Source organism: Rutidosis leptorrhynchoides, chromosome 7 (assembly GCF_046630445.1).
Source record: "Rutidosis leptorrhynchoides isolate AG116_Rl617_1_P2 chromosome 7, CSIRO_AGI_Rlap_v1, whole genome shotgun sequence".
In the NCBI taxonomy this organism is placed as follows: Eukaryota; Viridiplantae; Streptophyta; class Magnoliopsida; order Asterales; family Asteraceae; genus Rutidosis; species Rutidosis leptorrhynchoides.
Window position 1 is genome coordinate 246,734,560 of NC_092339.1, and position 23,188 is coordinate 246,757,747.

General features: G+C 33.4%; 2 protein-coding genes across 3 annotated transcripts; one reads left to right on the forward strand and one right to left on the reverse strand.

The window, feature by feature from the left end:
• The first annotated feature begins 9,862 nt into the window (after nt 1-9,862).
• LOC139858462 (ATPase GET3D, chloroplastic) lies at nt 9,863-13,430 on the forward strand. 2 transcript variants are annotated; one of them, XM_071847314.1, is made up of 7 exons: nt 9,863-10,165; nt 10,773-10,916; nt 11,024-11,098; nt 11,483-11,670; nt 11,783-11,954; nt 12,423-12,833; nt 13,211-13,430. In XM_071847314.1, the coding sequence occupies exons 1-7, from the start codon at nt 9,926-9,928 to the stop codon at nt 13,340-13,342; spliced, it is 1,362 nt and encodes a 453-aa protein (XP_071703415.1). In that variant the 5' UTR covers nt 9,863-9,925; the 3' UTR covers nt 13,343-13,430. The 2 variants fall into 2 exon arrangements, with proteins under 2 accessions (XP_071703415.1, XP_071703416.1); XM_071847315.1 differs by having other exon boundaries at nt 13,216-13,387.
• A 1,174-nt stretch (nt 13,431-14,604) lies between these two features.
• LOC139859940 (probable transmembrane ascorbate ferrireductase 4) lies at nt 14,605-22,934 on the reverse strand. Its single transcript, XM_071848720.1, has 5 exons — nt 22,803-22,934; nt 22,572-22,623; nt 22,141-22,337; nt 15,005-15,299; nt 14,605-14,839 (listed from the first exon to the last, which is right to left on the reverse strand). Exons 1-5 carry the CDS (start codon nt 22,932-22,934, stop codon nt 14,697-14,699), a joined length of 819 nt encoding a protein of 272 aa, XP_071704821.1. The 3' UTR covers nt 14,605-14,696.
• Between the last annotated feature and the right edge of the window lie 254 nt (nt 22,935-23,188).

Consider the following 23,188-nt stretch of genomic DNA (forward strand, 5'->3'; position numbering starts at 1 on the left):
TTTTGACTTTAACCGTTCGTTGGTTTCTTTCCATTCTCCGGATTGTACGGAATCCCTGTAAAGAATTAGAAATGTGTACCATGGATCCAGAGTCAATCCACCATGAATTAATAGGGACATTAACATTAAAAGTTTCATTAATCATAAAATATTCAAATATACCTTTCTTTGCTAACCATTCCTTGAATTTCGGACAGTCCCTTTGAATATGCCCATTCTTATGGCAAAATTTGCATTTTGGACCATCTTGGAATGAGCTAGTACTTGCACCCATTTTTTGGAGTTTATTTGGAGTACGATTATCTCCACTTGAACCTTTGCCCTTCCATGAGCCCTTTCTCTTTTTAGAGTTTGTAGTAGCAATGTGAGCAACATCAGGTTTTTCTACTTTAAGGCGTTCATCCTGTTGCACGTACAAGGCAATTAGTTCGGTTATTTTCCATTTCTCCTTTTGTGTGTTATAATTGATCTTAAAAGGACCAAATTGCATAGGGAGTGATGTCATTATGAAATGAACTAAAAAACTTTCACTAATTTCCATGTGCATGCCTTTCAGTTTGTTCGTCATATCACTCATCATCATAATATGCTCACGTACACCACTAACCCCATCATACTTGGTAGTCAACATTTTGAGGATCAAAGTACTTACATGGGCTTTTGAAGTCCCTTTAAATTGTTCCTCTACGGAGCTTAAGTATTTCTTTGCATTCTCGAAGTTAGGAATGGCTCCTCGAATAGCAACAGATATGGAGTTCGTAATGATCATGAGCGACATACGGTTAGACCGCTCCCACTGTTCATAAGCACGTTTCTAATCTGATGTACTAGCATCCATAAGTGCAGCAGGAGGATCAGTACGAAACGCATGATCGAGATCCATAACTCCGAGAGTAAGTTTCACTTGATCTCTCCATGTTGAAAAGTTGGTACCAGTTAACAGTTCAATTCCAGATAAGTAACCCGTATTAGAAGTTGAGGTAATTAAATGTATGCTCAAACAAGGCTAATAAATAATTAATGGGATATAAGTAAGTCAAGCATATTAGTAAAACATAAAACCTATTATGAACACCAATATAATAGGCATATAAGATGTTTGTCCAATTTTCAACCTTACGTTGGTTTAGTTGAAAGTTGGATCGTTAGACATCTTTAAATAAACTAAGCATGCATATATATCACATATCACCGTTGGGCAGAAACATAATATATATGTTAATTGTGCTTATACTATATTTATTGTTTAAGTTATCACACAAATAGCCGTTGGGTTCAATGCCTGAACAACTTAACAATTGTATAATATGGTATTGCTTAAATTTCTACATTGATCTAAACAACCATTCGTTGGGCCGGTTTTTTTAAATTAATATAAAAGTTACCATTAAATTAAATATGAATTAATCAAAATTCATAAACAAACAAGAATGAAGTAGCATTATGTGACATACATGTTATTGACATTTGATAAACATACGCTAACTATACATGGCCAAATTTAATCAATAAAAAGGAAATTCACTACGTGGATTTTTCATATACAATTATGCCATATATAATAAATTGATATCGTATATTTATTCATGCCATATATATCATATATACATGCTATTCAATTATTTAAGGCATATATGTCTAATGAATTACATTCAAGCAATGGTGAATCAAATTTACGTGGCATATATATTAAATCATGTCAAGTTCGTATTTCATACGGAGTGACTTGTATACAATGAATTAATAATTTTATATTTAGTTAGGAAATTCAATATTTGAATTAAATGTTATCAATTGCTAATGATACCACATGTTGATTAATTCATAATAACATTAAGGATCAACATGTAATCACAAATTAATTAGAATAACATTAAAGTAAAACTTACTTGATGAAAGAATCGTTGTGCAATTAGGGTTTGGTGATGAAGCCATAATCTTTATGATTGATCAATTCCAGTACTAATATCAATAATCCAATTGAAGGATTAATTCTCTTGAGTTTTGGTGTTCCAGAGAAAATACGTAATATGATATTATACAGGAAACCACAACCCTAATATTTTATATGTTATGTTATTATGACAGTTATTTCTAATAAATAACTGTCAAATTTAGTTAGGGGTAATTATATCATCTTGGCAAACTTGAGGGGTGTAATATGACAAATGGTGATAAAGGCCACCATAATGATAATACATGTCTAACACCGGTAGCTCAAATGAGCATCACAGATTGACGGATGAAGTTTTACTCGCGAAGGGTATGAAATACCCGCGATCCACCAATGGATATAAAATTTTACCCAACTCGTGCCTGCAGTTACATTTTTTCATAAATACCCGCCCGTCACGGGCACGGGTACCTGCGGATCACGGGTGTTTTCCCGCCAATTTCCATCCCTACTAAACATACATCCAAAAGCTTCCGAACTAATGAACATTATGTTCTTATTTATACTAAGGAGTAGGTGTGTTCATCGGTTTGGTTTGAATCCGTTTAAACCGAATATAGAATCAAAACCAAATCGAAAAAATCCAAACCGAATTTAAAAAATGATTTTCGGATCAATTCAAACCGAAACCGAATTTAAATTCGGATATACGGTTTGGTTTTGATTTTTATAATTCTAAATTTGGTTAACCAAAAATCGAATATAAAACCGAATACAAATTATAAAATGTTAAATAAATATATTAAGTTAATATATTATTGTATATATCTACGAGATATGATTTGAATATATATTTTAACTTTTCAAATCAAATTATGTTTACGCTGATTTGAAATTCTACTTGAATCTTTATCTTCATACTTTTCTTTATTTCTTTCACTCTACATTTTTGAAACGTACCAATTTCAAGTCAACTTGTTGTTTAAATTATATACTATGTGTGTATGTATGTTGAATCAATAAAATTTATCTACAATTTCTTTTACAACACTTTACTTTTAGAAAAAGATACACTATGACTAAGATATATGTAGTTTTAGTTTTTCTATTGGTTATTAATTTTGTTTTATTTATTCTCTTGATATAATATGTATTGTATTATGATATTTTATAAGCTTAGTACATTTTGTAAATTATTATTTATGTTCGATTATATATATATATATATATATATATATATATATATATATATATATAGAGATATCAAGGGATATGTAACATTTTTGGGATAAGGGGATAAGTAAAATTTGCTTTTTATATCTTTTACATTAGAGCTCCGATTTAAAAAAAAAAAAATTGTGATTAACTAACATCGTGTGGATTCATAATTTTTTTTTTCAACAGGAGCTTAAAATGAATATGATGTATGTTAACGTGTTTTAAGGTCTTTTTTTTAGAATTTACCCCAATTTAGAGTTTAGGATTTAGGGGTTGGGGTTTAGTGTACCCTAAACCCTAAACTCCAAACAGTTCGTATTAGAAACTCGTTCTAAATCCTAAATCTAAACCCTAAACCCTAATTGCTAAACCCTAAATACTGTTTTTCATTAATCAAAAGTCATTTTTTTGTTAACTTACAGATGATGCATGAACAGCAGCTAAAATGCATTAAACATCAACTAACATGCATAAGATGTATTTAAGGATCCAGTTAAAAAAAATTATTTTTTTTCTCAATCTGCACAATGAAAATAAATACTAGCAATTTTTTTTTATTTTTTTTAAATCGGAGCTGTAGAATTAAAGATATAAAAATCACAAAATCACTTATCTCTTATCCCAAAAATGTTACTTAGCGCTAGATCCTTCCCATATATATATATATATATATATATATATATATATATATATATATATTAAACTAGTTAACTATGTAAAGTATCATACTATATATATATATATATATATATATATATCTTAGTTTAGTATGATACTTTACATAGTTAACTAGTTTAATACATGCAATCTTGCGGGTTTGAAATAGAAATTTTTTATTGGATTCGTTATTATGGTAAGATACATATACAAATGACATTGTACGAGCATTAACAAGACTATTTTCCCAAACACTTTGGCGTTTCAACTCTCCAAATAAAGTAGGCATAATTTCTTTGTTTTAAATGGCAGAGGAGTTTACAGTTTTAAAGTGGTTCAGAATTGAGTTTAAAGTAATTAGCAAACTAATATTTATAGCATCAACAACGAATTGACATTCATTGATAGTTCAAAAGGAAACATGGTGATAGTATGACAAAAAGTAATCACGCAACATAAACTTATAGTTTAGGATCAAAGATCCACTCAAAAATACATGCAAAGTATTGTTTATTTTGAATCAGAATGTACTGTTACGTTTAAATCATAATATTATATTATACAAAACTAATAAACTTATCATTAAGAAGTCAGTTCTAATCTATTGGTCTTCATTTTTCATTAGTTATCTTAATGTACCCATATTTTTGACAAATTTGTTTTTTTTTCTTATAAAACCAGTCATTCTCGACTGAATTTGGGTCCCATAAAATCATATATAATCCCTTAGGCATGACTATTGAGAAGTAGACACTTCCACCTTTCTATAGATAGTTTATTTGTCGAAAACGTAGTTATGATTTAAAATTAATGACCTTACGAATCAGCCTCCCAAAACAAATACTGCAACGGTGTGCTCTGACCTTGTGCCATTATCAGCATAGGATCAGCAAAAACGTCTCATTTTTTACTCATTTTAAACCTCTTTAGACTCGACAAACCCATACATATCCTATATCATTTCGAAGCTCGCCCGGTCTACTTTCTGTCAAACCTAATCATTTTCAACTTGAGAGCCCGCAAAGTAGGATCGAGAGTCATTTTGACACTTTTGCTAAAAAAAATAAAATGTTCAATTCATAACTCAAATTCCCAATCACAATTCCTGAGCATGCCAAGTTCATGTTACAAGTCCAAAATGACATTTGTAAATAATTTGATTGTATATGTTTGTCCAGATATTATTGTCATATGCTTATATGAACACATATATTCTTTGTAGGGTTGTTGACTTGCAACCCTTGAGTATAAACACTAACATTGGTGTTGAGAAAAAATTATCAAGTTTAGACTACGGAATACCAAGTAATTTTGAATGCACTAAATGTGATTCTGAAGTTGAAATATCTCCCAAGTGAGTTTCACCAGGATTGATAATGAAGCGACCCGTCCTAATCCATCCAGACGAAGTCCATATCGATTACAAACGATTCACAATAGTTGGTTACATCGCGAGGTACTTGACCTCTATATGATACATTTTACAAACATTACATTCGTTTTTAAAAGATAAACTTTCATTTCATCGAAAGTTGACAGACATGCATACCATTTCATAATATATCCAACTATAATTGACTTAATAATAATCTTGATGAACTTAACGACTTGAATGCAACGTCTTTTGAAATAGGTCATGAATGACTCCAAGTAATATATTTAAAATGAGCAATTGCACAGCGGAAGACTTCTTTCATACCTGAGAATAAACATGCTTTAAAGTGTCAACCAAAAGGTTGGTGAGTTCATTAGTTTAACATAAATAATCATTTCTATCATTTTAATAGACCACAAGATTTCATATTTCCAATTCTCATAAACATACGTCACATGCATAGAGACAAAAATCATTCATATGGTGAACAACTGGTAACCGACATTCACAATATGCATATAAGAATATCCCCATCATTCCGAGATCCTCCTTCGGACATGATATAAATTTCGAAGTACTAAAGCATCTGGTACTTTGGATGGGGCTTGTTGGGCCAGATAGATCTATCTTTAGGATTCGCGTCAATTAGGGTGTCTGTTCCCTAATTCTTAGATCACCAGACTTAATAAAAAGGGGCATATTCGATTTCGATAATTCAACCATATAATGTAGTTTCGATTACTTGTGTCTATTTCGTAAAACATTTATAAAAATTGCGCATGTATTCTCAGCCCAAAAATATAAAGGGTAAAAAGGCAAATGAAACTCACCTAATGTATTTTGTAGTAAAAATACATATGACTATACTGAACAACAGAACAATGTAGGGTTGGCCTCGGATTCACGAACCTATATCATTTGTATATTTATTAATACACTTAATTGTAAGCGAAATAATTTTATATATATAATAATTTATTAGTTGTATCATTATATATATATATATATATATATATATATATATATATATATATATATATATATATATATATATATATATATATATATGTCTCAGATATTCTTTTTATACATGAAAATATTGATTTTGTTATGTTATGTGTCTTAATATATTTTTATATATATTAGTTGTTTGGAAAGATAGTTATTATAATAACACTAAATACGATAATTATAATACTAATAATGTTAATAATAATATTTATATTAATAATATTAATGATTTCAATAATTATAAATATGCTAATGATATTAATATTAGTGATACATATAATAAATTTGTATTTTGATAGTAATAATAAACCTAATAATATTTAATATTAATACTTAGTGATAAAAATAATAATAATAATACTAATTATTCTAATAATCATATTCTAATATTAGTTATAATAACGTTGATTTTGTTAATCATTTTGATACCGTTGCTAATAATAATAATGGTAATACTAATAATAATACTTAGGTTAATAATAATAATATTAATGCTTAATAATAACATAACAATAATAATAATAATATTAACCATAATGATATTAATAATAATGAAGATAGTAAACTACCTCAAGGATAAAGCATTTTCCAAAAAAATAAAAATAAAAAAATAGTCGCTGCCAAGTCTCGAACCCACAACCTCTCGCTCCACGCTAATACCTCTCACCACTCCTCCATTTCCTTACTTTTGTTTTAATTTCATAATCGATTTCTATATAACTAATTCTTTTTTTTCCGACTTATTCTTCTTCTGCTGCCAATTTGAAATCAACCATGGATCCCATTCCAGTAGTGACTAGTTACATAATTTGTTTTAGGATTTAAATTTCGTAATACAAATTACCATTTGCATTCGTTTTGAATTCACAGAAAATAAAATACAAATAAAAAAAATCGTTGTACAGCTCCTTTCAAACCCACTATGAACATAAAATCAAATCTGGATTTTTAATACGTTTTAGACAAATATTTGAACATAAGATATGTTTAAAATTATTGCTAGAAGCTTTACAAACCATCAATTTAACTCAAATCATAACACACAACCCAAATTCGACTAAGAACAGATATTGACTTTTTTTTTCAAATTAAACTTTGACTCGACAAATTAGTAATCAATATGAAAAATTAAAACCTGTAACTTTGCAGATAGTTTGCTCAATAGATTCCTAACATCACAGCAATTTTAGTTTTTCAAATGTAATTAAAAATCGAATTTTCTGGTTTGACGTCACCACGAACAGGGGAGTGCTTTTTAATGAATTTTCTGTTTAATTATTCATCATACAGTGGGTTGGAATTGTTAGTTGATTTTGTTGGTGACAGAACTGAATGTGTTTCTTAATATCACGAGTTAATTGTTCGGTTTTATAAAGAACAAGGTATCGATTGTATTCCTCAGGCAAAGAAAATATAGAATAAATAGAAATGAAATAAATAAAGTAGATATAGATGTATAACTGATTTTGTTTGGTTCTGTTTGTTTGAGTTCCTAATTGATACTAATTGGAGATAGGAAAATCAACTAACCTATATACTGAAAACGATTACAAGTGGTTACCAATTTTTCTGTCTTTATTTTTTTTTATAGTAAACTGTAAATGTATTTATATTTATATAGCAGTATAAATATTTGTATATAATATAACTGTATTTAATATACATATATTATTTATATATAACTGAATTTGTATGGTTGTATAACAAGTATATTTATATTTATATATGTATATTAAATTTATAACGAAAACATGATAATGTTAATTACACATGTATTAATTTTTAATATTAATTTTGTTAATAATAGTGAAACTAATAATAATAATAATAATATTAATAATAATAATAACAAAAATAATGATAATAATATTAATGATAATAATAACACTTAACAAGTTTCATATATATTAAGAATAATAATAATAATAATAAGTAACAATGATAATAATAAAAATGATAATAATATTATTAATGATGATAATAATACTAATTATAATAGTACTAATATTATTAACGTTAATAATAATATTAGTAATAATAATACTACAATCATTTATATATAACAATTTCGTATCTATAGATTATATATATATATATATATATATATATATATATATATATATATATATATATATATATATATATATATATATATATATATATATATATATATATATATATATATTTCTACTACTACATATTTAATTATATTTTAGATAGCAAGTAACACCAATATATTAATTATATATATTGAAACAATAATCTCAGAGTATATCTTTAATATTTTGTTAACGCTGACAAATTATGTTCAAAGTCATTTACATTCAATACACTCTCAATAATTAACTACACATTTTTAAATATCAATTTTTGAATTATCTTAAGTTATATTTCATAATAACTAGAACGCTTAATATTTTAATTTATAATATATATATATATATATATATATATATATATATATATATATATATATGTATATATATATATATATATATATATTTATTTATACATATACTTATTTATATACACATTTTTGTTTATAATTAAAGGTTCGTGAATCGTCGAGCACAGTCAAAGTCAATTGAATATATGAAACAGTTTTAAACTTTTTGAGACTCGATATTATAGTCTTTGCTTATCGTATCGAAATAAAATAAGATTCAAGTTTAAATTTGGTCTGAAATTCCCGGGTCATCACAGATAATCATATGATCAGTTTCAACTTGTGTAGTAATAGCATTTGTGTATCATATCATTTGAAAAATTGTTTTAATTATAAATTTGCATACCGCAGTATTTAACATTTTATTAATTCATGTAACACTCCTAGATCAACAAAACTACATAGATTATAATTAATGTAACACTCCTACTACAACTGAATACATTTATTATAAACTTAACAAATACTATATAAAATATATTGATTCTTACAAGCCAATGGTGTTTATTTCCTTAAAAAAGCCCCGCGAACTTTAACGGATATGTGAACGACTGTGAAGGGGAAAAAAGTTGTTTTAGTAATAACACTAAATGACTACTTAACGTTTTCTTACATTGAATTAACTATGGGAAAGTCATCACAGTCACAATTAGTTACAAACTATTGCTATCCAATGATAAATTAATACTGGACCGATTTATGATATTTGGTGTTGCAATTTATTAATATAATTTCCACTGCAACATTAGACTCATTTTTTTATTATAATTTTCTTTTACAGTTCAGATTTTGTTTAACTACATTTTTGCCATTAATTGTTTATCATACATAGTTTCTGACAATTTCTAAGAGGACCATACTCAAAATTTTGTATACTTCACAACTTTATTGCATAAACCCGTGATTCCGATGGTTAGTTCGTGTTCGGTTTGATGTTTCAGTGTTGTATGTCCTTTTTTTTAGTTAGCCGTGGGTTTTTTTTGTTTTGGATCTTATATTTGTTTATGGTTTAGGATCGTTTGTTTGATCCGATTGCTTAAGACTCGAGTTTTTTTTTTTTTAGTTTTTGCCCTTTGTTTAGTTTAGAGATCGTCTATTGTTTCGAGCCTTGTAGTGCTTTGAGTGTGCTTGTATCCTTGTTCGTCTTGCTCATCTATTGATGAAAATACATTGTTTTGTTTTAGTGTTATCGTTTTTTTTTTTTTTAAACAAAAATAAAATTATTTTCGTTATGTCACACACTCACACAGTCACACACACTAGTTACATGTCTAAAGTAGGTATGTAAACTCGCCCCTTTTCTGTTGCATCAAAATCCTTCAAAATGGCTTACTGCAATTCTAACCTTTTTTCACCTGCATCTTCATTTTCTTTCCCTCTGCAATTCCAATCCAACATTAACAGAATTCTTGTTCACCAATTGCCACCAAGATTTCACATCATAACAATGGCCAAAACTTCAACAACACAGAACAATGATATTGATAATAGTTCCACAAAATTCGTCACATTTTTGGGTAAAGGTGGTTCTGGTAAAACCTTTTCTGCTGTTTTTGCTGCCCAGGTTTGGTTTCTTATGTTCAATTATAATGTGATTTATTATTATGTACTCTGCAATTGTTCCAATAGGGTTTTGACTTTTTTGGTCAAATAAGTGATGTGAAGTTTGTAAATTGAGCTTAATTGGGTGTAAAATTTGGGATTCACTAGAGTTGTAAAGTAAATTTTATTAATTTAATGCAAATATTACTTGTTCTTTGACTTTAGGGAGAGGAAATAGATTGGTTGACCTTTTGAGGTCAAACTTTTTGTGTTATGACTTAAAGTTTGATACCCTAAAAGCTTACATTTTTTATTAAAAAAAAGTAAGTTCATAACTCTTTTCCATTTTTTAATTTGAATCTAAATAAGTAGTATTCTTGGTACTAATATTTGTATAACCGAGTTTCCTTAAATGTGCGTTTGAAGAGTGAACATAGAAGATTAGTTTTGGGGTATAACTTATATGTTGATCGATGAATAAGAACGTTGTATTACGGACGGAAATCGATGGGAAAAAAAAAACTACAAAAATGTGTGTATGCTTCATATTCGAAGAGAAGAAATTATTGAACTAGTATAAAATTGATTCTGATTTTTGTTTAGTCATTTGCACAACTTTATCTTTACAGCATTATGCAATGGCTGGGCTTAAAACATGTTTGGTCATACATTCACAAGATCCCACTGCAGATTATATACTTAATTGTAAGATCGGAACAATTCCCATTACTTGCAACGATAATCTTTCAGCTGTTAGATTGGAAACAACTAAAGTAAGTTGTTTTTATCTCTTCTTTAGTTGATTAACTTTTTATCTTGCTTTCGTGATCTTCTATTTTGCATCGTTTGACCATTGATGAAGTGCGTTTGACTATGCCAGATGATCCTTGAGCCTCTTAGTAAGTTAAAACAAGCCGATGCCCGTCTCAATTTGACACAAGGAGTCCTTGAAGGGGTGGGTATGTGAATTTTATCATATTCTTTTGACATTAAGCTTAGCTTTTTCATTTTTTTTTTTTTTTTACTTTTATTCTTATATTTTTTTTTTCCGGGAAGTGATCGACTTAAATAGCTGTTCAGCCTGACCAGTTTGTGTTAATGGACGATTTTTGCTCAAAATTTGAAAATTGATCATAGTTGTCCTTTGACTAATAGAATACTCGTAGATTACATGACTTGAAGGGAATTGATATTTGATATTTCTACTATTAAAATTGATTAATCCAACACAATTGTGCATTAAGTACTTGTACACTACAATTACCTAATGCACAGTTGTGGATTTATCAATTTTGATGAGGTAAACATCATTATCCTTACTTGAATGGTGGTGGAGTAGGTGGTTGGAGAGGAGCTCGGTGTGCTACCGGGAATGGATACGATATTTTCAGCGTTGGAACTCGAAAAGCTTGTCGGATTCTTAAATAACAAAAGTACGAAAAGTAACCCAAACTATGATATCATTGTTTATGATGGTTTGAGCGCTGCAGAAACAATAAGGATGATAGGTGCAACTGGTAAATCAAGGTCGGACATAACTTGGACTTTTTAAGTGCAGACTTTTTAAGTGCATGTGTTATTACATTTCTACATAACATATGTATAAGATGATAGATATAATCGTAAGTTTTTGTACTAGATTGTATTTGAAGTACATGCGGATGTTGGCTGAAAAGACTGATTTTGGACGGTTGGCGGGCCCATCAATATTGAGACTTGTAGACGAGTCGCTAAATGCCAACACTATTGGTTCTGGCATTAATGGTAAACTTACTGGAGAAATATGGGACAAATTAGAGAACATGCTAGAGGTATCACATTATCATTTTTGATTTATATATTTGCCCCACATATGAAACATAAAGAAATTATCTAACAACTAAACGTACCCAACGTTGCAAAAATCGCTACGCACAGTACTCAGTCGGTATTTTTAAGGAGTAATCAGCAACTCCGGAAGTAATCGGAGGTTGACCAAGTTTTAACCGATTTTGACCAAATGTTGTGAGTAATCCCCAGTTTTGGCTGAGTAATCCGAGAAATCCTCGTAGACCGAGGGTTGACCGAATTTTAACTGAGTAGTCGTCCTGAACTTTTAATTGAGTACTCTACGAGTCTTTCCGAGTTCTACAACCTGAACTTCCCAAAATAACCCTGTTGCACCTATTTAACTATCATAAATCTGTTAATAGTTAAAACAACATATGATAAGGGAGCTAGTCTCTATTATTATATAATTATAATGTTCAAAGAAATCAATCTTTAAATTTGTGATGCAGAAAGGCTCATCTTTTATAACAAAACCAGAGTTATTCGGGTGCTATCTTGTGATGGATTTGAACAATCCAATGTCTATAAACACTGCATTACGTTTCTGGGGTTCTGCTGTACAAGCTGGTGCACTTCTTTCCGGTGCATTCGGTGTAACACATTCAGATTGTGATGAAGAACGTCTAGAAACAGCTAAAAAGACATTTTTACCCTTGCCTTTTGCATCATATCCGTCAATATCGTTCAGCCACCCTTTGAACTGGAATGATATTATGCACAATGATCAATGTAACGATGCAAGGGGAATTCTTGGTGCATCAAAAAGTGGGGATATACAGTCTGTGACATTTGATCCGGCTAACAGATCTGTGACCCTTTACATGCCTGGTTTTGATAAGTCCGAAATCAAGTTATATCAAGTAAGTCAACCTAATAAAACTTGTGTCGTCACACCTTGTGTGTGGGGTTGGGGTTTAGGTCATGGGTTCGAGCCTCGCTTTGCCCATCCTATTAATCAATTTGCATGAAAGATGGAGCTTCAGATTGACCCCAGGGGGTTTCCTCCCGAATCCATTCAGGATTCAAACCCGGTCCGCCTGCCCCTCGGGATGGTTTAAGGATTTGGTTTCTGCAATGTGATTCGGGTTTCCTCCAGAAAACGCGCGTGTGTGTGGCAAATGAGGCCTACTACTTGCCTTTCAAAAAAATAAAACTTGTGACGTTTTCCTTCTTAAAGTATAATATCGATTGTAACTTGAGAATTGAAGTTTATTTGTTTGACATTTGAATGTTACAGTATAGAGGAGGATCAGAGTTATTAATTGAAGCTGGAGATCAAAGACGGGTTGTTCATTTGCCAACTCGGATTCAAGGGAAGGTTGGGGGTGCCAAATTTATTGACCGAAAACTTATAATCACCATGCGTTAATTGATGATCTTCCTTTTAGGTATTTTTTTAAGTAACTTGTACACCTCTGATAGTGAAATTTTCGGGAAATGGTGAAAAATACACTACTAATAGATTAGATTGAATGTTATACAAGTAACGAAACATTTATTACAATCTTCTAATGTCGAGTTTTTAGTTTGTCTCATTTGAATGGTGGATTAAGTGTATATATTCGTTGCATGTGGTATGTTTGGTCTAACTTTATGGATTGAATCGTATGAACTACTACCAAGTACCAATCTTTTAGGGTCAATGCTCTCTGGTTGAAAGACTTGATGGTCATTTACAAGATTTTTGGTGCCTCATAAAACATAGATGTTTGAATTAATAGTTGCTATTATCTCTTTATTACTCAGTACAGTTGGTGGACATAAATTAAATTTGGGTGCAATGATCTCAAAAGTAGCCTAGTAATTGGGGGTCTCGATATATTCATTAGTGGTCTCATGTTCAAAATCTCACTAACAACATATTATTGGGTGGCCTAAGAAAAGGTCAGATATGGTAACAGGTTATATCAAGCCATGTACATTTGATTAAAAATATTTCCCCTCCCGGCCACTGGCCAGCTTATAAGGTTCGTATAGAAAGCTAACGGGGCTAGCCGGCCCCTCTGTCGAATTTGAAATTGTATTCCAGTGGGGTTTGGCCTTTGCATCAGCAGCAGTTGAGATGTCTTCCGTTGATTTTGTATATATTCCCCCAACTTTAGGAATTCATTTCCATCTTAAAAGAGGTCCCACTAAAAATTAAAAAGCTTAATTGGCATAGGCACGAAAACAGCGATCACCAACCTTCTTAAAAGAAGTCCGTGAAAGCCCACACAACAAGAGGGACACCATCTTTGCTAAGTGATACAAAAACGGCGGGAAGACGATCGCAAGAAAAAGGCCAAGTATTAATAAGAATAAATTAAACTAGAAAGTCATTATTTCTTTAATCCGTTTACATTAAATTTTGGTGTGTCATATTGTCATGAGAATGCCATATTTTATATGTACAGTGAACTTGATGAATGCATGTCATAAGAAAATGCCACTTTGTAAACTTGGAGGGTGTTTGGGAATTCGTATTGCTTATAAGTGATTAACTGCTCATAGCTTTATTTTATTGTAATTTTTAATTTTTAATGACAGATAAGCAAATCCAAACACCCTTAAAAACTATTTGTGTGCTCATTTTAGAAGGAATAAACACTTTAAAATCTGCAGCCCCTCTTTGTATCTGTTATAACTTATATGCCTGCATCAAGTTTGTCCAAAATGTTTTTTGGATTAGCTGCGAAACTCCCTTATGAACGAGCGCTCCCCCATAGAGGATAGACCTCGGGTAATCAAGCGCTCTTGGTACCGGGTGAATTGCGCATTATGCGCATTCTCTGGTTACACTCCCTTGCTGAACGATTTGGCATAGACAGGAATCGTCGAAACTGAGTGGCGTGCTTCATTGGCAACTTGGGTGGCCACTCAGGCAAGCCTGCGTGATTAGTTTGTCCAAAATGTTAGATACCAAGATTATTAAAGAACAAAGTAAGCCCATTTCGACTCACAAACATGCTTATGTACACGAATTCTCGATTAAAAAAACATCAACGCTTTGAATTAAATTAAGAAGTTACACACTTGCTATCCAAGTACACACCCTTTGTTGCCGGTGTATTATGGTGTTGCTTGGGTGAGACAATGGTTAATATGACTATACCACAAAGCATGGCCAGCCCAAGCCCCAAACCATTAACGATCATTGATTCGTTACAACGCTTCAAAACAATCCCATTTGCTTGTAAGAAAGTCAACTTTTCAAGAAGCCCGGTTTCTGCAGTTACTACCGCCAATCCGTATGTATATAGACCAAGAAAAACATGCCAAGGTAAGACTCGCATTCTGGTCATTCGCACCTCGCCTTTGTGCCAAAAGCTTGCAAATCCCATCAGCCACTACATTAATAAATAAACATAAGATGATTAATACAATAAATATCAGTGAATAGATAACAAAAATTTGTTTGTTGTTACATCATTTTCAGAGTGTTTAAGCTTTTAATAAATACTGTATACATGAAGATGCTTCTTATACATAATGGAAGCAATAATTGACACATTGGTGAGTTGGTTCACTTGTGGGGACTGGGGAGGGACCATATTAGCAATAGTTTGACATAGATATCTCTAATAATTTGAAATTTGAAATTTGAAATTTATTTATAGTTTCAAGTCCCTTTATATCATTAACATCAAATAGTATAATATTGCTTTTATCGGCTTTCCATAAAGTAAAGAGTTAATTAAAGATACATGGGGATTTTAGATACCAAATTGACAATTCACATAGGTTTTGATATATCGTTTTTCTCGGGTAGTTCGAAGTCATAACGAGTTGAACAGACCACAAAGGGTATAACCTTTTTCCTAGTATTCGAATTAGAGAGCTATATGTTTTCACACACCAAATAACCATTAGCCTAGCGGTATTGAAGTACTCATTTGACATTGAGTTCATGGATTCAAGATCTGATTTGACCATTATGTATACATTCATGAAAAAATCTTGTTATGTGCGTGATTTGCCTTTAAAAACCGACACCAAGTCTTTCCCGCTAAACCGTCACCTTAATTTTTGATAGTTATAATCACCACATTCTTGAAAAATTTAGATCCATACTCTTCTTTCTTGATTGTATAATGTTTTAACATATTTTGGATAATAATTTTAAATATATATATATATATATATATATATATATATATATATATATATATATATATATATATATATATATATATATATATATATATATATATTGTTAGGAAGAGGGGATCGCCTGGACGTTGGGAGATATAAATTTGAGAGAAAAACAACTCTATTACTCACAAGAATAGATTTACAGAGTATTACAAAACTCTTACAAAAAAACTCTCAAGCTCACACACACTCTCTAGGTTGTGATTACACTTCTCTGAATGATTTGGGATGATTTACAATTGAGGTTTGCACCTCTATTTATAGTAAAAATTCTATGGCGGTGGAAAGGTGTGAACGGAGATGGTGGGCGGCCGTCATCGTGTTCATCTTTGCTTCTTCTACATAGTGTTCAAAGAAGGCTACTTTGAACATCTAGAAGGTGAGCTTCTAGATTGTAGGCTGGAAACTTTCAATTCTCCCCCTCCAGCCGAATCCACGAACATTCCAGTTATGTCTCTGCATAACTCCAACTTCTCTCGAGTCACCACCTTTGTTAAAATATCCGCAGGATTCTCCTTTGTATGGATCTTCACTAGTCTCAACAGTTGTCGATTAATTACCTCGCGTATCCAATGATAGCGAATATCAATATGTTTTGTACGGGAATGGTACATGGAGTTCTTGCTCAAATCTAGAGCACTCTGACTGTCACAATGTACCTTGTACTCCTTTTGCTTGATTCCAAATTCTTGAAGATAACGCTTTAACCACAACATTTCTTTTCCAGCTTCTGCGGCAGCAATATACGCTGCTTCAGTTGTGGATAATGCAACACACCTCTGTAGTCTTGACTGCCATGAAACAGCTCCCCCTGCAAAAGTGTAAATGAATCCTGAAGTAGATTTCCTACTATCAGGATCTCCGGCAATATCCGCATCTGTATAGCCTTCCAAGATTGGATCAGCTCCCCCGTAACAAAGACATAGATTCTTTGTACCTTTAAGATATCTGAGAATCCATTTTACTGCATCCCAATGCTCTTTCCCGGGGTTCGAGAGAAAACGACTCACCGTTCCCACTGCATGAGCAATATCGGGCCTTGTACACACCATCGCATACATCAAACTTCCAACTGCTGAGGAATATGGTACTGACGACATCTCCCCGATCTCTTCCTTGGATGAGGGACAAGAACTCTTGCTTAACTTGAAGTGGTTAGCTAATGGAATGCTAACAGGTTTGGCATTGTTCATATTGAAACGTGAAAGCACTCGTTCAATATACTTCTCCTGAGATAGCCATAACCTTTTATTCTTCCTATCTCGGGTTATCTGCATTCCCAAAATCTGTTGAGCCTGTCCTAAGTCTTTCATGTCAAAAGACTTAGAGAGTTCCTTCTTCAGCTGGTTGATCTTCGTTACATCTTTTCCTACGATCAAAATATCGTCTACATAAAGTAGAAGAGCAACGAAATCTCCTTCAGAAAACTTCTGAATGTAGACACACTCATCTGCTGCAGTTTTCTTGTACCCGTGACTCACCATGCACGAGTCAAACTTCTTGTACCACTGCCTAGGTGCCTGCTTCAAACCGTACAAACTTTTCTTCAGCTTGCATACGAGGTTATCTCCTGAAACCTCAAAACCTTCTGGCTGCTCCATGTAAATTTCTTCATGTAAATCTCCATGAAGAAAAGCTGTCTTTACATCCATCTGTTCAAACTCCAAGTTCATACTTGCGACCAATCCAAGTATGACTCTAATTGAAGTCATCTTGACTACTGGTGAAAATATCTCGTCAAAATCAATCCCTTTCTTCTGTTGGAATCCTTTGACTACAAGTCGTGCTTTGTATTTCACCACTTTTCCACTACCATCCATTTTCAGCTTGAACACCCATTTATTTTTCAGTGCCTTCTTCCCGCGTGGAAGTTCTACAATCTCATAAGTTTGATTTTTCTGCAGAGAATCCATCTCATCCTGCATTGCGAGTAACCATTTTTCTTTATCCTTATGAGTTACTGCTTCATGAAAACTCTCCGGTTCTCCATCTTCAGTAAGTAGAAGGTACTCGGATTCTGGATATCTACTCGATGGAATCCGACCTCGTTCAGATCTACGAACTTCTGGAACATTCTGAGGAGATCCACCATCATCTTGACCTTGTGATGGTGCTGGAACGTCTGGCAGATGGGGTTGTGGCTCCCCCTGCTCAGCACCGTCATTTTCCTCATTATCTTCTACTTCTGGCATTTCTTCTTGCACTGAAAATTCATTTCTCATGAATGATTCCGTTGTTGCCTCTGGCACCTGAGCAGCAACATTTGACTTCTGAGATATTGTGGGTTTTTCAATATCTTCTATTGTCTGGCTTTCATGGAACACCACGTCCCTACTTCTGATCACCTTTTTCTCCTTTCGATCCCATAATCTGTATCCAAATTCTTCATCTCCATAGCCTATGAATATGCATGGAGTGGTCCTTGCATCCAGCTTCTGCCTGAGCTCCTTGGATACATGTGCGTACGCCAAACATCCAAATACTCTTAAGTGAGAGTATGATGGATCCTTTCCAGACCAAAGTTTCTCCGGAACTTCAAAATTCAGTGGTACTGATGGAGATCGGTTGATTAAATAACAAGCGGCTCTGACTACTTCTTCCCAGAATGGCTTTGGCAGCTTAGCCATACTGAGCATGCTCCGAACACGTTCCATGATTGTTCGGTTCATTCTTTCTGCTATACCATTATGTTGAGGGGTACGTGGGACCGTCTTCTCATGTCGGATGCCATATGATCTGCAATAGGCATCGAACTGTCTGGAAGAGTATTCACCGCCGTTGTCGGATCGAAGACACTTTAACTTCTTTCCTGTCTCACGTTCTACCATGACATGGAACTGTTTGAAGTAATCGAACACCTGGTCCTTCGTCCGTAAGAAATATACCCACACCTTTCGAGAAGTATCATCGATAAACGTCAGAAAGTATCGATTGCCGCCAATTGATTCAACCTCCAAGGGACCGCAAACATCAGAGTGTACAAGACTGAGTAACTCTGATTTTTTCGTTGAAGAGGAATTAAACGAGACTCTATGCTGCTTACCAAACAGACAATGATTGCAAGAATCTAGTGCAGCATCCTTGTCTACATTGATAAGCTCCTTCTTTATTAGGGTAGACAACCCTTTCTCACTCATGTGACCGAGTCTCTGGTGCCATAAATTTTGTGAAGCCTCCTTTTCTGCAACATTAATACTGTCTGTGCAGATCTTCACATGAGTCTTGTAAAGTGTGCCACAAATGTGTCCCCGAGCGAATATCATAGCGCCTCTTGACAATTTCCATGTGCCTCTACTGAAATGACTATCATAGCCCTGTTTATCGAGAGCTACTCCGGAAAGTAAATTCAGCCGAAGATCTGGCACATGGCGGACATCCTTCAAAGTGATTGTGCTCCCGGAACTTGTGTTTATCTTGACATCACCAATTCCGACAATCTCAGCGGAACTGGAATTTCCCATCTTCACAGCTCCAAAGTCTCCAGCTTTGTATGTTGTGAAGTATTCCTTGTATGGAGTCACGTGGTAGGAAGCTGCAGTATCTACCACCCATTCTGTGTCTTCTCGTGAGACGTGAAGGCATGTCTCATCATGGGTTGAACAATAAGCTACATCACCAGGGATAGTCACTAATGTTTCTCCACCCTTATTCTTCGGCTGTGAACTACTTTGACCTTGTTCCTCTTTCAATCTATAGCAGTTCTTCTTCATATGTCCCTCTAATCCACAATGATGGCATTTATATGTTGGTTTTCTGCCATCAGCTGACCTGCCCCTGCTCTTGCTTCTGCCTCTACATTTATTTTTGCTACTCATTCGCTGTCTCCCCCGATTCTCTGTGACAAAGGCATGGGTCTGATCTGTGCCCATGTCCTTTCTCCTTGCCTCTTCACTGAATAGGGCATCCTTGACCATTGACATGGTAAGTTTGCCATTCGGGGCTGAGTTGCTGAGTGTTACTACCAGCGTTTCCCAACTATCGGGAAGGGAACTAAGTAGCAGTAGCGCCTGAACTTCATCGCCAAGCGGCATCTCTACAGACGATAACTGGTTGACCAAGCTCTGGAACTCACTGGTATGCTCGGCAACCGAAGTTCCACTTTTGAGCTTCATGTTGACTAAACGCCTCATCAGCAGGGCTTTATTCCGAGCAGTCTTGGCCTGGTACATGTCCTCCAACTTTTTCCAGAGGACATATGCGTCGGTCTCTTGTGCAACATGGTGGAAGACACTATGATCAATCCATTGACGGATCTGACCAATAGTTTTTCGGTTTGATTTCTTCCACTCTTTCTCTTTGGCAGAATCAGGGTTTATGCCCTTCAATTCAATAGGATCGAACAAATCCTTACAGCTGAGGAGATCTTCCATTCGAGGTTTCCACAGCGTGTAGTTTGTGGCTGTGAGCATAATCATAGCTCCGAAAGATGATGTTGACTCTTCTGTGGACATTATCACCTTACAAATAATTTTTCAACACAAACGGGGTTGAATTGTAGAAAACAGAGATCACCGTTACGTCCGGAACGGTTAAAAATGGTGGAATAGACACTTCGCGGCTTAAATTCCACTTACGGGGCAAAATTATAATTTTTATAAACTTCAGGGACCAAGAATGAAATTCTGAAAATTTCAGGGACCAAATTGTAAAATTTCAGAATTGCTACAGTACCGCTACAGTGACTTGCTACAGTGCCGCCAGCTGCTACAGTGAATTGCTACAGTGATCGTCTTCTCCGGCAAAAATTCCGGCACCGGTCGTCTTCTCCGGCGAGTTGACCAAACTTTGACCGCGTTTTCTGGGCTCGTTATAACTCCGTTTAAGTCACCGTTTTTTGCGTTGGACTCGGTTCGACGAGACGAATCCAATGGTACACTCAAAATTGAATTTTGAGAAAACTTCCGAAAACCCAAAAACTCAACCAACGTCTCTAACCAAGCTCTTGATACCACTTGTTAGGAAGAGGGGATCGCCTGGACGTTGGGAGATATAAATTTGAGAGAAAAACAACTCTATTACTCACAAGAATAGATTTACAGAGTATTACAAAACTCTTACAAAAAAACTCTCAAGCTCACACACACTCTCTAGGTTGTGATTACACTTCTCTGAATGATTTGAGATGATTTACAATTGAGGTTTGCACCTCTATTTATAGTAAAAATTCTATGGCGGTGGAAGGGTGTGAACGGAGATGGTGGGCGGCCGTCATCGTGTTCATCTTTGCTTCTTCTACATGGTGTTTAAAGAAGGCTACTTTGAACATCTAGAAGGTGAGCTTCTAGATTGTAGGCTGGAAACTTTCATATATATATATATATATATATATATATATATATATATATATATATATATATATATAGTGGTAGGATCAAGAGGGAAGTAACCAAGCGGGGGAAGCAAAAACTTTTTTTTTTCGTTTTTTAAAAAAAACTTTGTTCACGAACATTATAGATTGGATGAAAATATGAACATTTAGTAGAGACACTTTGTGATAAATGTTTTTAGTTTGGCGGGAAAACGCTCGAAGAAGTAATATATAACAATTATCGTGTTTTTCGAGCGTATGTTGAGGTTTTAGCTATTGGGGTTTAGATATTAGGGTTTATAGGGTTTAGATATTAGGGTTTAGAAATTTAGGGTTTAGGGTTTAGATTTAGGATTTAGATTGAGTTTTTAACACGAACGGTTTAACACCAAACCCTAAACCCTAAACCCTAAACTCTAAATCGGGCTAAATTTTACTTCACAAAATATGAAGGAAAAAAACGTTCATATTCTTCACGAACAATATTATCTTGAATGTTATTTTTGTCGATCGTTTTTCCGCCTAAATAATAACAATCATCACGAAGTGTCTCTTCTAAATGTTCATATTTTCGTGTGATCTTGATGCCGGAAAAAAAAAATTCCAAAAAAAACGAAAAAAAAAAAAATTTGCTTCCCCCGCTTACCCCGATTGGTTACTTCCCCATTGATCTGCACCTATGTATATTAAATATTAAATATAAATATATTATCAAAACAAGTAATTACCTGAGCTCCAAAAAGGGAAACACAAAAGAGACCCATCCAAGAATGCAAACTAAAGAAATTAGCAACAACACCATCTCTACCTTGAAACTTAGTCCAAATCCCAAATATTCCACTTGTCAATGCCACTCCTTGCAGCCACAAATGTACCCACTTTTTCCTCTTTCTTGATCCTGGTAACCATCTATGCACCAATATTGCTGCATTTACATCATCCTTACCATTTTATGATTACTATTCATTCACCAAAAAAAAACATTTCTTTTTACAAGAAAAGAAATGCATTTTAACATCTACGAAAAAAGTTAACTTGTCTATTGTTGTATTGTACATACAAGTACTTTAAGTAATAGTGGATTTATCAAATATAATGGTACTCAGTGCTTAAGAAAATTGTCTATTGTCTAGCAAGTATGAAGACAATACATACATACCTTCTCCACTTACAAGAATGAAACCAATCACCATTAATAAAGGATGCAAAACCTATAAACATAAATGAATTAAAAAGCTTGAGATCATGAGTGAAATTGGACAGAAACATAAAACCAAATTACTAAAAATTACTAATTTTAGAGCAGCAAAACCAATTTATTTTATTTATTAACGATAATTAGTAAATTAGTGAATGGTAAAAATAAAAAAATAAAAAGTAATTTGCTTACAGAGTATATGAGGTCCTGCTGAGAGAGTGTGTGAGGAAGAAAAGTGGTGGTGTAGTAGGTGGCCCAAGTGAGAACCAAAATGGCTACAAAAATAGCTGAGAGTCGAGCCAGCAGGAGAAGATTAGTAGCCATGGGTGAAGTGGTGCGCAGAATGAAGGTACCACCGACACCAATTATGGAAAATAGTACACATGTAAGTGAGAGATACCAAAAGAAGCTTAAAATCCAAGGGACCCACGGTCGTTTTTTCTAGATTATATATGTGTCATCATATATGAATATCGTAAACAACTACTCCCTCCGTCCCAGATTAATTGTCCCCAGACAAAAAATACACAGTTTAAGAAATGTCATTATCACACTGTACTTTTTTCTTACTTTACTGT